The sequence below is a fragment of the Otolemur garnettii genome, unplaced genomic scaffold (genome assembly GCF_000181295.1).
Source record: "Otolemur garnettii isolate 467f Iridium unplaced genomic scaffold, OtoGar3 scaffold00043, whole genome shotgun sequence".
NCBI classification, from domain to species: Eukaryota; Metazoa; Chordata; class Mammalia; order Primates; family Galagidae; genus Otolemur; species Otolemur garnettii.
Window position 1 is genome coordinate 5,459,818 of NW_003852438.1, and position 14,677 is coordinate 5,474,494.

A 14,677-nucleotide genomic window follows, 5' to 3' on the forward strand; every position below is an offset into this window, starting at 1 on the left:
GAGACTTTGTCTCAAAAAAAAAAAAAAAAAAAAGACAAAGTAAAAGAATCCAACAGACAATCCATTGCCCAACAATACCTTAAAAACTTTGATCTGGCAGCTGGCCGAGTGTAAGTGCTCAGTATATTCTCCATTCTCATTCTCCTTGAAAGTATCAATTTGTACTCGGAATGGCACCCCCTTTTCTCCACCATGTTTCCTCATGGTGAACTCTGTGCTAATACAGTGTACCTGAAAAGCAAACAACGCTGAGGCGTCAGTGCTGCTCAGGGAAGAACCTTCACAAACACACACGCCAAACCTGTCAGCAATATTTTTTAAGGAATTACTAATAGCAAAACATTTAATAGACATCATGAACACATAAAAAACCACTTTCCCTCTTTTCTATCTTTAAGAATTTACAGTCTAATGGAGGAAATGAGAAAAATGATTTACAAATACAAAATAAATGTACAGATATCACAAAATGCTAAGAGAAGCTACTATGAGAAATTAAATTCATTAACTGCTTGAGGGAATATAGAGTTAACATAAAAGAGAAAGGATTTCTGTTAGTAAAAATTTCCATGACTTTAGGGAGGATTTGGGAAAGAGAAAGCACCATCTACACTGGGAAAACTGTACATAAGAAAGCTCACAGCAACAGGGAGCAAATGTGTGCTTAGCTACTGCATAATGCCAGACTGGTGAACCTTAAAAGTGGCACCTTGACAATTTACTAGCTTGGGTAAGTTACTTAACCTCTCTAAGTCTCAAAGACTAGTCTTGCTTTAGAAGATTATAGTAGAAAGTCTTATTAATAAAATCATGTATACGAAGTATTTACTTAACATACTATCTCCTGTTAACTATTCCACAAACCATTAGCTGTCATTAATACAAATATGAATCTTCAAGAATCTACTGAAAAGAATACAATCAGATATGCAGATCAAATTTGAAGTAAAGGCCAGGCTGAGTCTTTATAACTGTAATCCTAGTACTTTGGGAAGCCATGGCAGGAGGTTCACTGAGGTCAGAAGTTCAAGACCAACCTGAACAACAATGAAAACTCAGCACCTGTAGTACAGTGGTTATAGCACCAGCCACATGCACCGAGGCTGGCAGTTTTGAACCTGGCCCAGGCCAGCTAAACAACAATAACAACTGTGATAAAAAAAAATAGCCGGGCGTTGTGGTGGGTACCTGTAGTCCCAGCTACTTGGGAGGTTGAGGCAAGAGACTCGCTTAAGCCCAAGAGTTTGAGGTTGCTGTGACCTGTGATGCCACAGCACTCTATCGAGGGTGACATAGTGAGACTCTGTCTCAAAAAAAAAAAAACTTAACCAAGCATGGTGGTGCCTGTAGTCCCAGCTATTTGAGGGACTAAGGCAGGAGGATCACTTGAGTCCATGAGTATAAGGTTGTAGTGAGCTATGGTGATGACACTGTACCCAAGCCTAGGCAAGAGAGTGAGACCCTGTCTCCAAAAAATAAATAAATAAAAATTAAAAAAACAAAACAAACAAAAAAAACCCCACGCATAATTCTAGCATTCTGAAGACTGAGGCAGATGGGTTGCTTGAGCTCAGGAGTTTGAGATCAGCCTGAGCAAGAGCAAGACCTCAACTCTACTAAAAATAGAAAAACCAGCCAGGCACATGGCAGGTGTCTGTAGTCCTGTCACTTGGGAGGCTGAGGCAAGAGGATTCCCTGAGTCCAAGAGCCTGAGGTTGCTGTGAGCTATGATCATGCCATGGCACTCTACCCAGGGCAACAGAGTAAGACTGTCTTAACAAATAAATACATAATTACATACATAAAAAATTTTAAAAATTAAGTATAAAGATGATCAAAACAACATTATGGATAATAAAAAAAATTAGGACAATCTAAATACAAATAATTGTTTGGTAAGTTATGGTACACCCAAAGAATGGTGTATTTTGCAGACATTAGCAAGCATTACGGGGAAATACAAATAAATAGACCGTGGAAATTAGAAGAGCAATTTGAAAAACTCCTCAATGCTCTAAGGAACATCTTGAGGGGTCTGGACTTGATGGTCAGGCTAGGATTTCAAATTTAACATGTTTTATACTTTATAAAACAAAGTGGTAGTAAAGTGGTAGTAAGACATGTGTCTTTAGAACTGGAACCCCATCTGCAGTGCCTTACCTGAATAAACACAGATGTTCTCTTTGCAGGGTCCCACAGGAACTCTACTGTATTTAGTTGGGTTGGATTAGCCCTAGGATCAATTATACCCACAGACATTGGGATATCTGAGAAACAAAATGGTAATCATTGAACAAGTCTGACAGCTACTTGGTTTTAGATAAGAAAGCATTGATTCTTTTTTTTTTTTTGAGACGGAGTCTCACTCTGTTGCCCTGGGTAGAATACCATGGCATCATCCTAGCTTAACAGCAACCTCAAATTCCAGGGCTTAAGAGATCCTCCTGCCTTGTGAGTAGCTGGACTTCTGGCATGTACCACCATACTGGGCTAATTTTTCTTTTTTTTTTAGAGATAGGAGTTTCATTTTGTCGCCCTTGGTAGAGTGCCAAGCCATCACAGCTCACAGCAACCTCCAGCTCTTGGGCTTAGGAGATTATCTTGCCTCAGCCTCCCGAGTAGCTAGGACTATAGGCGCCTGCCACAACACCTGGCTATTTTTTTTTTTGGCCAGGGTTTGAACCCGCCACCTCTGACATATGGGACTGGCACCCTACCCTTTTGAGCCACAGGCACCGCCCTGCACCTGGCTATTTTTTGTTGCAGTTTGGCTGGGGCCGGGTTTGAACCCACCACCTTCAGTATATGGGGCCGGCACCCTACTCACTGAACCACAGGTACCACCCCACACCTGGCTAATTTTTCTATTTTTAGCAGAGATGAGGTCTCTTATGCTGGTCTCAAATTTGTGGTCTCAAGGGATTGTCCCTCCTTAGGCTTCCAGAGTGCTAGGATTATGGTCTTGAGCCATTGTATCCACCAGCCAAAAGCACTAATTCTTATATTACTTGTCCCTAATTACTAAGATTTTTGTGTATTATACCCTAAACTTCTTTTTTTATTTTATCTTATTTTCTTTTGTAGAGACAGAATCTCACTTCATTGTCCTCGGTAGAGTGCCGTGGTGTCACACATCTCACTGCAACCTCCAACTCCTGGGCTTGTGCGATTCTCTTACCTCAGCCTTCCGAGTAGCTAGGACTACAGGCACCAGCCACAATGCCCAGCTATTTTTTTTTCCTTTAGTTGTTGTTGCAGTTTGGCCAGGGTCAGGTTTGAACCCACCACCCTCTGTACATGGGGAGGGCGTGGTATCCAGTGAGCCACAGGCACTGCCCTATACCCTAAACTTCTTTTATGCCAATGAAAAAGTTTTCATTACAGTTAAAACTGACTTAAGTACTTTCATTCTGAATACTTTTCTTCTTTAAAAAGTTTTTAAAATAAGGTAATTTAAAGGCAGCCTCCTTTTTTTTTTTTTCTTTTTTCTTCTGAGATAGAGTCTCATGATGTTGCCCTCTGCAGAGTGCATGGCATCACAGCTCACACCAACCTCAAACTCTTGGGCTTAAGTGATTCGCTTGTCTCAGCCTCCCAAGTAGCTGGGACTACAGGCACTCACCACAACACCCGGCTATTTTTTTGTTGCAGTTGTCATTGTTGTTTAGCAGGCCTGGGCTGGGTTTGAACCCATCAGCTCTGGTGTATGTGGCTGACACCCTAACCACGGAGCAATAGGTGCCAAGCTGGCAGCCTTTTTTTCTCTTTTTTTTGCAGTATTTGGCCAGGGCCGGGTTTGAACTCACCACCTCTGGCATATGGGGCCGGCGCCCTATTCCTTGAGCCACAGGCACCATCCCCTTTTGTTTTTTTTTGAGACAGAGTCTCACAATGTCACCCTTGGTAGAGTGCTGTGGCATCACAGCTCACAGCAACCTCAAACTCTTGGGCTTAAGAGATTCTCTTGCCTCAGCCTCCCAAGTAGCTGGGACTACAGGCGCCCGCCACAATGCCTGGCTATTTTGTTGTTGTTGTTGCAGTTGTTGTTATTGTTTTAACTGGCCTGGGCTGGGTTCAAACCCACCAGCCTCAGGGTATGTGGCCAGCGCCCTACCCACTGAGCTATGGGCGCCGCCCAGGCAGCTTCCTTTTAATTTGTCAAAATCCTAAAGATGAGCTAAATCTATACATTACCTCTATTCTCATGAAAACTGTAATTTATGATCTGTTTCACCTACAAGTCTCCGCTTTAGTGTTACTGCTAGAAGCACATTAGCTGAGTACAGTGGCTCACGCCTATAATCCCAGGAGGCCAAGGCTTGCCTGAGGATTGCCTGAGGCTAAGAGTTCAAGACATGCCTGAGCAGAAGATCCCATTTCTACAAAAACATTACAACATCAGCTAAGAGTGGTGGTGTGTGCCTGTAACCCCAACTATTCAAGCAACTAAGGCAGAAGAACCACTTGAGCCCAGTAGTTTGAGGTTGCAGTGAGCTATGATGATGCCACTGCACTCTACCTGGGGCTACAAAGCAAGACTCTGTCTCTTAAAAAAAAAAAAAAGGATCCATGACCTGAACAAAGCCCTAAAACTATAAAACTGTTGAAGAAAACATATAGAAGGGCAGGGCACAGTGGCTCACGCCTGTAATCCTAGCCTTATGGGAGGCTGAGCTGAGTAGATTGCTTAAGCTCAGGAGTTCAAGACCAGCCTGAACAAAAGGAAGACCCCATCCCTACTAAAATAAAATAGAAAAACTAGCTGGGTGTTGTAGCTGGCACCTGCAGTCCCAGCTACCCAGGAGGCTTAGGTAAGAGGATGTCTTGAGCCCAAGAGTTTGAGGTTGCTATAAGCATCTAGGCTAGTAAGACTCTGTCTCAAAACAAACAAATAAACAAAAGAAAAAACAGGGCAAAAGATTTGAATAGACATTTTTCCAAAGAAAATATATAGATAGCCAATAGGCAAGTGAAAGGATGCTTAACATCACTTGTCATCAGGAAAATGCAAATCAAAAGCACAGTGAGATCCCACTTTATACCCACCGATTAGGATGGCAATTCAAAAAGGAAAGAAAACCAGAAAACAAGGATATTTGGAACAAGGAGAAATTGGAACCTTTGAGCACTGTTGGTAGGAATGCAAAATGTGGGCCAGGTGAGGTGGCGGGTGGATTGTCTGAACTCATGGGTTTGAGACCAGCCTGAGCAAGAGTAAAACTTTGTCTCTAAAAACAACCAGGCGTTATGGTGAGCACCTGTAATCCCAGCTACTAGGGAGGCTAAGGCAAGAAGATCGCTTGAGCCCAAGAGTTTGAAGTTGCTATGAGCTATCACACCACAGCACTCTACGGAGGGTGACAATGTGAGACTGTCTCAAAAAAAAAAAAAAAAAAAAGAAGAAGAAGAAAAGAAAAATATATAAAATGTATAGTCACTGTGGAAAACAACATAGTGTTTCCCCCAAAAAAATCAAAAACAGAATTACTATATAATCCAGCAATTCCATTTTAGGGTATGTACTCAAAAGAACTGGAAGCAGAGACTAAAATAAGTATTTGTACGTAAGTGTTCACAGTACCTTTATTCACTGTAGTTGAAAGGTAAAACCAACCCATGTCTATCCAGGGATGAATGGGTAAAGAAAATGTGGTGTGTGCAATGGAATATTATTCAGTCTGAAATAGGAGGGAAATTCTGATGTATGTTACACCATGGATGAACCTTGAAAACACTATGCAAAGTGAAAAAAAGCCAGTTGCCAAAAGCCATATAACGTGTAATTTCATTTATGTTAAGGTACCTAGAGCAGTCCAACTCATAGAGACAGAAAGGAAAATAGTGGTCATGGGGTGGGGGTGAGTTATTATTTAGTGGGTACAGAGTTTGAGTTCTACATGATGAAAAAAGTTCTAAAGATAGATGGTGGTGATGGTTGCACCACAATGTGAATGCACTTGAGGCTACTGAACTGTACATTTAAAAATGGTTAAAATGGCTCGGCTTCTGTGGCTCAAGCGGCTGTGGCGCCAGCCACATACTCCTCAGGTGGCGGGTTTGAATCCAGCCTACCCGCCAAACAACAATGACCGCTGCAACCAAAAAATGGCCGGGCGTTGTGGCGGGCGCCTGTGGTCCTAGCTACTTGGGAGGCTGAGGCAGGAGACTCGCTTGAGCCCAGGAGTTGGAGGTTGCTGTGAGCTGTGCTGCCACAGCACTCTACCCAGGGGGACAGCTTGAGGCTCTGTTCAAAAAAAAAAAAAAAAATGGTTAAAAGGATACCTTTTATGTTATCTGTATTTTACCACAACTTCAAAAACAAAACAAAATCATCCTTAAGTAATGGAAGCTATGGCTATGGAACTGAAGTGTTTATACCTCCAACTTAAATTTTTATCTCATCATATAACTGATTTTCTATACTTAATAAATAATAACTCCAAGGTTCACATTAATTGAGCCTCTGAAACACACAAGTTAAGGTAAATGTGAAGTAAAGAAAAGGAACCCTCAGTCCATGGTTAAAGCCATTTCCTAAGCAACAGACTCTCTTAACTCACCTATATCAAGAATTCTATCTCCAGGTCGGTTCCACCTCCAGCCCTCCAGCTGCTGATGCTCAGTGTATTGTAGCCTTCTATCATGAAATACCACACGAAATATACTCTAAAAGGATGCAACAACATCAAATGATAACAGGGCCTGGTGAAAATCATTGCTGACAAAGGAAAACTGGCAGGAGTCACTGACAGTTTCTAGACACAATCTAAAATTGTTTCTTCTTTATATTTTTAAATTAATTTTTCTTATTTATACATGAGCATATTAGGTTTCCACTTTTGCCTTTACAGAAATAAAAAGGCTAAATTTAATGACAATAACAATATTTAACATAAGACCTGAAAACAAAAACCTCAGAAAGAACAAATGAAGATACATTCAGAAAAGAAATCAGACGATTGCTGCAACAAAATATTAAGCAATAATAATAGCAATAATGCAAAGAAAGTAACATTCACATCGTCAGATAGAAGTATGTCTATTATGGAATACTTTGATCAGTTAACTTCTTCTTTTTATTTTGTTTTTTTCCAAAGTCTCAAAAAAATAGACAAGTAATATTTATAAATGAAAGTAACAGATAATTTCAAAAAAACAGACCATGCCAAATCTTATAGACAATAGAAAAAGAAATACTTTAAAATCATTCTACTTAATTTGGATACACCTGATATTAAAATTGGAAAAAATATATCAGAAAATTGTTTTTCTTAAGACTTGTTTCACTCCAAGATCCATACAATAACAAGTACTATTTCAGGATAAATGTTATAATTTCTCAAATATAATCACATTGTTATCTGGTCTTATGTTTAAAATTTGACTTAAACATGAGTCCTAATGGTAAGTAGGCAAATGTGACTTCTATCTGAAGCATTTCTACATGCCTCTACTGTTATACTGTGTAATAATATCAGGCTCAGGTGGCGCCTATAGCTCAGTGGGCAGGGCACAGACCACATACATCAAGGCTGGCAGGTTGGAACCTGACCTGGGCCTGCTAAACAATAATGACAACAGCAACAAAAAAACAGCCGGGTGTTGTGTCGGGCACCTGTAATCTCAGCTACTTAGGAGGCTAAGGCAAGAGAATCGCTTAAGTCCAAGAGTTTAAGGTTGCTGTGAGCTGTGACGTCACAGCACTCTACCCAGGGTGATAGCTTAAGACTCTGTTTCAATAATAATAATGAGAATAATATCAGGCTCAGTTCTTCAAATGTATATGAAAAAAATCACCAAGTTCCTTGCTTGGTAATTCATCCTACAACTTGTAAAAATTGTAGGAAGGAATTCATTTCCATCAACTTTCTCTTTTGTTACTCTTACTTTGTAGAGGTGTCTGTTAATCCCTCCATCACCTTTTATAGCTGTTGATAAAACTCCTGTTTCAATCATACTGTCAATCCTCAAAATCCTTATTGCCAATCAAGACTAAGAGAACTGCCCTTCTGTTTGCCTTGCTGTTAAGACCAAGCATCCAAAGAGACATGAAATCATTTTTGACAGTCCCAAGGAAATTACTTTACTCCATCCAAAAGAACTTCACTGAGCCAAGGGACTACCCTGGACGGAGAGTGGCAAGCTCTTTGCTGCAATGGTAAGCACTCTGTTTCCGCAGCTCTGAAAAATTCATGTGAATAAAGGAGCTTACTATGACCCTATAGAAATAACACATCAGTTTACCACTCTGCCAACAAATTGTGGCAGGTAAAAGATACCACCAAGCATTAAGCCCTTTATGGAAGTAAAAGAATATTAATTTTAACAAAAAAGATTGGTAAAAAAATATTGTGCATTTCTTTTACCTTCACCAATTTCCCATTAATTTCTGGAAGTTCTCCAAGTTTCCTATTGTCTAGCATTCGAATTTCATAAGACTGTCCTAGAAGAAAAAAGTAATTATATATATTTATCACAAATTAACTTTGCTTGATTCAGAAAGAATAAAATTCATTTGGTTGAATACCCAAGAATATAATAACTTTATTAGTATTAGTAACAACTATAAGCCTTTACTAGAAGTAGGCACTGTGCTAAGTACTTTCATACATGATCTCATTTAATTGATACAATTTTTTAAGGTATTATCAATCCCATTTTTACAGATAAAAAATGTGAAACTTAAAGAGTTTAAGCAACTTGTCAAAAGCACACAACTGGTAGATAACAGAGCTGGGTAAGGTAATACTTCTCAGAGAGTAACCAACGAGGATACCCAAGGACATGGACTAGAAAGACACTGGGAACTAAATATGTGCAGGTAAGCAAAAGAAGCCAGTAAAAAAAAAAAAAAATCTATATATAGATATAGATGTATATCTCAAATATGATATTAGACCTCAAATCTCTGAAGGAAGACTTCTAATTTGACAGGTCACACTAGAAAGATCTAACTTTTTACCTCTAAGTCTAAATATGAATCCAGCCTGTCTGTAATAATACTAAGGAATGAAGAAGCATCTAACCTTGATTGAGATATGTTAGCGTCTCATCATGGAGTTTCACTGCTGGAGAGGTGGCAGCACAAAGCACATACTGAAAAGGTAGGATTTTATTCTCATTATCAGGAGGCAAACTTGACTCTTCTTGCTTAAAAATGGGCAATGCGAGGACATCACTAAAATAAAATAAATAACTTAAATAAATATCTGACAAGGATACAAAAACAGATTTATTGTTGAAAAAATTGAACTGAAATTTGCTACAGAAAGCCATAAATAACCTCACCTAATGTGCATGATGCAATGGTACATTTCAAAAGTATTAAGAAATCAGTATAATTGTGATGGATGTGTTACTTGGTTCAAGGTAAACATTTCACACTGTATATCGAAGCAGTACCCTGAGCCCCATAAATGCATCAATGTACAAAGTTATGATTTAATAAAAATAATTAATTTTTTTTTTTTTTTGAGACGGAGCCTCAAGCTATCCCCCTGGGTAGAGTGCCATGGCATCACGCTCACAGCAACCTCCAACTCCTGGGCTCAAGCGAGTCTCCTGCCTCAGCCTCCCAAGTAGCTGGGACTACAGGCGCCCGCCACAACGCCCGGCCATTTTTTGGTTGCAGCCATCCTTGTTGTTTGGCAGGCCCGGGCTGGGGATTCGAACCTGCCACCTTAGGTGTATGTGGCTGGCGCCTTAGCCGCTTGAGCCACAGGCACCGAGCCAAAATAATTAATTATTTAAATAAATAAATGTCTTAACACAATTTTTTAAAAAAAGCCATAAATACTATTCACTGGAGTAGAGTTTCATCCCAACCAGTCAGTTCAGATTACCTGCAGTGACACCCTCCCTGACCACACACACAGTAAGAGTGATGACCAATAATTTACTACTGAAACTGTCTAAGTATACAAAGAGAGGTTTCTAGGAAGCATAGACAGGGGTTCCTAAAAGAACTCTGAAAATTATAAACAGAGTTCCAAAACTGAGTCTAGGACACTCAGTTATGCGATTTGTCCTCTGAAAGACATCAACTATTGTATCTTTCTAACTACATCACCTGATCTACTAGAAGGACTCAAATAACTTCCAGAATTCCTTTAGAAGTCACACGAAAAGAACAAAGTAATGACCACTATATATTTCAAGATGATCTTACATTCTGTGGAATACAACTAATACTGAGATATTTACCAGCTACCTCCTAAACTTTCAAACTTTTCTAAATTTTCAAGCCAAGGGCACACATGTAATGAATTCCATGTATGTCACTCCGAGGTGCCAGTGGAAGGGTATAGGACTAGGTCAGAAGTCTTATTTCAATCTTATGCAAGCTCCCTTCAGTCTTCATTCTTTCACCTACAAAATGGGAACCATATCTGCTGTCAAAAATAAATGCATGGTGGCTCGGCGCCTGTAGCTTAGCAACTAGGGCATCAGCCACATACACCAGAGCTGGTGGGTTTGAATCCAGCCGGGGCCTGCCAAATAACAATGGCAACTACAACAAAAAAAATAGCTGGGCATTGTGGTGGGCGCCTGTAGTCCCAGCTACTTGGGAGGCTGAGGCAAGAGAATCGCTTAAGCCCAGGAGTTTGAGGTTGGTGTGAGCTGTGATGCCATGGTATTCTACCCAGGGCGACACTGAGACTCTGTCTCAAAAAAAAAAAAAAAGGCATGAGAAAATATTTTAGAAACCATAAAGTACTAAAACAGATATTAAGGATTTGCAATAATTTTTGCTCATAAACGCTAGCCATAAATTAGCAAGTAAGGCTACCCTGGGCTTTAGAGATACTATCCTCATTGGCATTCACTATTGTTTAAATCTTAAAAGACATGTACCAAATTATAGACATGTACCTAATTACAGAGTAATTACAATTATCTCAAGACTTGCCATAAAATTCTCAAAATAAAATTTCTTTTAATTTCCTTTACAAAATATATACAGGTACTCACAAAAAGGTAAAATTAAAAAGAACTGACAACCTGAATGTGGAGCATTCCACATTCATACTTTGCCAGCGGGACTGTAAAATAAAGTAACCATGTTTGTTTTTTGTTTTTTTGAGACAGGGTCCCATTTTGTCACCCTGGGTAGAGTGCTATGGCATCACAGCTCACAGCCACCTCAAACTCTTGGGCTAAAACGATCCTTTTGCCTCAGCCTCTCAAGTAGCTATGCCCACCACAACGCCTGGCTACTTTTTCTTGAGACAGGGTCTCACTCTTACTCAGGCTAGTCTCGAACTCCTGAACTCAGGCAACCCACCCACCTCAGATTCCCAGAGTGCTAGAATTACTAGTCTGTGAGCCACCTTGCCCAGACTAATATAACCACTTTTGAAAACGATTTGGCAGTTCATTAGAAAATTAAATACCCATCTGTCCTTTGACTCAGCAAATCCACTCATAAGTATTTATCCAAGAGAAATGAAAACATAAATCTACCCAAAGATTTACGTGTGAATGTTCATAGCATAAAAGCAAACAATGGGAAGAACCAAAATGTTCATTGCTAAGAAAATGGATGTACAAACTGTATATTCATACAATGGAGCACTTAGTACTCATGCTAAAATAGTAGTAGCATGGCCATGATTTTTAAAGCAGAAGGGGGTTTATCATACTATTCTGTTTACCTTGTATGTTTCAAATTTTCTATAATAAATTTTTTTTGAAAGAAAAAAATATTCCTAGAGTACAAAATACTTCTGGGTACAAAGAAAGGGAACAGGGTACATGAAATAAAACAAACAATATAATTCCCCCCAAAAGTTAAAAGTTAGGGATCTGGTGATTTTTGTCAACATTCCCCATGTTCAAAATAGAATACACTCAAACCTTTACCTGTAATTTAAATATCATGCTGATAAAATAAATAGATCAAAATCAATTTTTTTACTATTCACAGATGAAAAAGCCATCCCTTATATACACCTATAACCCTCAGCAATATACACACGTTTTCCCCAATACATTAGGTTATAGTAGTGTCATTATAATTGGACAACACTATTGGTAGAAAGTCAGCCAGGTGTGGTGGCTCACACCTGGGCAACACAGCAAGACTCCATCTCTACAAAAACTTTTTTAAAAATTAGCTGGGAGTGGTATCAGATGCCTATAATCTTAGGCAAGAGTGAAGAAATGCTGTCTCAAAACAAACAAAAATTAGTGGCCAAGCATAGAAGCTCATGCCTGTAGTCCTAGCACTGTAGGAGGCCAAGATGGGAGGATCCTTTGAGGCCAAGAATTTAAAACCAGCCTGGGCAACATAAGGAAACCCTGTCTCTAAAAAAGAAAATGAAAAAAAATAGTTAACTATATTCTACACTCAACTACACTTGGGTGAATCTTTTTTTTTTTTTTTTTAGACGAAGCCTCAAGCTGTCCCCCTAGGTAGAGTGCCATGGCATCATGCTCACAGCAACCTCCAACTCCTGGGCTCAAGCGAGTCTCCTGCCTCAGCCTCCCACATAGCTGGGACTACAGGTGCCCGCCACAACGCCTGGCCATTTTTTTTGGTTGCAGCCATCATTGTTGTTTGGCGGGCCCGGGCTGGGGATTCGAACCCGCCACCTTAGGTGTATGTGGCTGGCGCCTTAGCCGCTTGAGCCACAGGTGCCAAGCCCACTTGGGTGAATCTTAAGATAGTATTATAAATTCTACTTGGAAAACAAAACAAAACAGCAAATGTTTTGGTTACTGACTTGATGCACATAGAAATAATACAAATTCAATGACATAAATGCCAAAAAGTTGGGAATGAATTTTTTTTTTTTTGCTGATGTCTAAATAGCAAGGATATAAGTTATTAGTTGAATACAGTTAGCCTAAAAGTTTTTATGAAACAGGTTTCTAGTTGTTAAAAAAAATATTTCAAAGGTCAGAACACCACCAAGGGCACATTCCTCTCCCTTAGGCTTGGAGATGTGTGTGCTTTGCTCACATGGGTTAAGAGGGGAGATGGTAGAGAATGTCTTCCTGTCCGTATTAATTTGTCAGGTAAAACATACTATTGCTCTTTTAAAACTGTAGAAAAATAGGATTTTCTAAAAAATTATGCTGTCCCAGTTCTTCCATTTCCTTTTTTTTTTCTGAGACAGTCTCACTTGTCACCCTCGGTAGAGTGCTGTGGCATCACAGCTCACAGCAACCTAAACTCTTGGGGTCAAGCGATTCTCTCGTCTCAGTCTTCCGAGTAGCTGGGACTACAGGGGCCCACCACAACACCTGGCTATTTTTAGAGATGGGGGTCTCACTTTTGCTCAGGTTATTCTTGAACCTGTGAGCTCAGGCAATCCACCCACCTTGGCTTCCCAGAGTGCTAGGATTACAGGTGTGAGCCACCTCGCCCGGCCTCTTCCATTTCTTAAAATCAGAAGCTAATACTGCTCTCACAACAAATAGTATAGACAAATAATACAAAAAGCATCAAAAAATTCAAGAAATATATCGTTAGCCTTTGGGAGACTTTACTGCCACATCATTTTCAAATGTATCATATCTGACGATTCCTTGAAAGATTAGTGAAGATCACCAAGAATCAAGGCAAATAGGATTTTGCAACATAGCAGGGCATTTTTTCTTTCTCAAATGTCACTGCCAAGCAAGGTTAATACGTAGTAACAGATCCTAGTCCTCTCTCTCATGTGGCATTACACCTATCCGCCATGACTAAGCAAAGGACTTCATTGGAGGCTAAAACTCTAAAGCTGACTCTAAAAGTTACCCCTGCAATTAACTTGAAACAGCACAGCCAAACCAAATACCAAAGATTATATTTCCTCATCAGAAATTTTAAGATATATTATGAACCCTAAACATGTAGGAATTACTCATATTCTTGCTATATCACATAATTTTATCTTTACGTCACATTTCTTTTACTCTGTCATGGGAACAAAAGAGTACTATTCAGTTCCAGTCCTAGACACAGAGGTTGAAGATTATTGGTCAATACAGTTCTAGGCTCCTGCTTACATCCAATCAAAAACAAACCCATCCAGCAAGAAATAATTTTGAAAATCCAGAAGTCTGCTCTTTTCTCAGAGGTGAGGTGTATATAGATTAGGAAAACCCAAACCCATTCTGGACAGACTCTCAGCAGTTGCCGCCGATGTATAATTTAGCATTTGATTGTATTCTCTGATTGCTTCATCTATTTCTTAATAATTTATTTCAATGAAACATAGCTATTTGAAGGGAAGACTTCTCTATTATGTGCTTAGCAAATATTTATCGATACAATTTATACTTTTGTTAAATAAAAATTATAAAAGGCCACTGTTTTGGACTAAGCTCCCATACTAAGCCCCAACAAACTAGACTAAAAATCAAAATATAATGACCCACATTAAAATTCCGTATCACTGACTGGGTGCAGTGGCTCACAGCTGTAATCCCAGCACTCTGGGAGGTTGCAGTGGGTGGATTGTTTGAGCTCAGGAGTTCAAGACCAGCTGGAACAAAAGTGAGACCCAGTCTCCACTAAAAATAGTAAAATTAGGTGGGTATCATAGTAGGTACCTGTAGTCCCAGTTACTAGGAAGGCTGAGGCAAGAGGATCACTTGACTTGAGCCCAAGAGTTTGAGGTTGCTATGAGCTATGACGTTACTGCATTCTAACCTGAGACTTTGTCTCCAAAAAAAAAAAAAAAAA

General features: G+C 39.6%; 1 protein-coding gene across 3 annotated transcripts in view; it reads right to left on the reverse strand.

Annotated features, from left to right (window-relative positions):
* TFCP2 (transcription factor CP2) overlaps positions 1 to 14,677 on the reverse strand; it is a 62,016-nt gene that overhangs the window by 19,962 nt on the left and 27,377 nt on the right. For 2 of the 3 annotated variants that reach the window (XM_012805637.2, XM_023513584.1), the window contains exons 2-6: positions 9,027 to 9,178; positions 8,367 to 8,443; positions 6,561 to 6,666; positions 2,161 to 2,267; positions 79 to 231 (exon numbers count right to left, since the gene is read on the reverse strand). In XM_012805637.2, coding sequence (XP_012661091.1) covers positions 79 to 231; positions 2,161 to 2,267; positions 6,561 to 6,666; positions 8,367 to 8,443; positions 9,027 to 9,178 — 595 coding nt within the window. The remainder of the gene's footprint in view (positions 1 to 78; positions 232 to 2,160; positions 2,268 to 6,560; positions 6,667 to 8,366; positions 8,444 to 9,026; positions 9,179 to 14,677) is intronic. The other variant, XM_023513585.1, reaches the window with a different exon arrangement.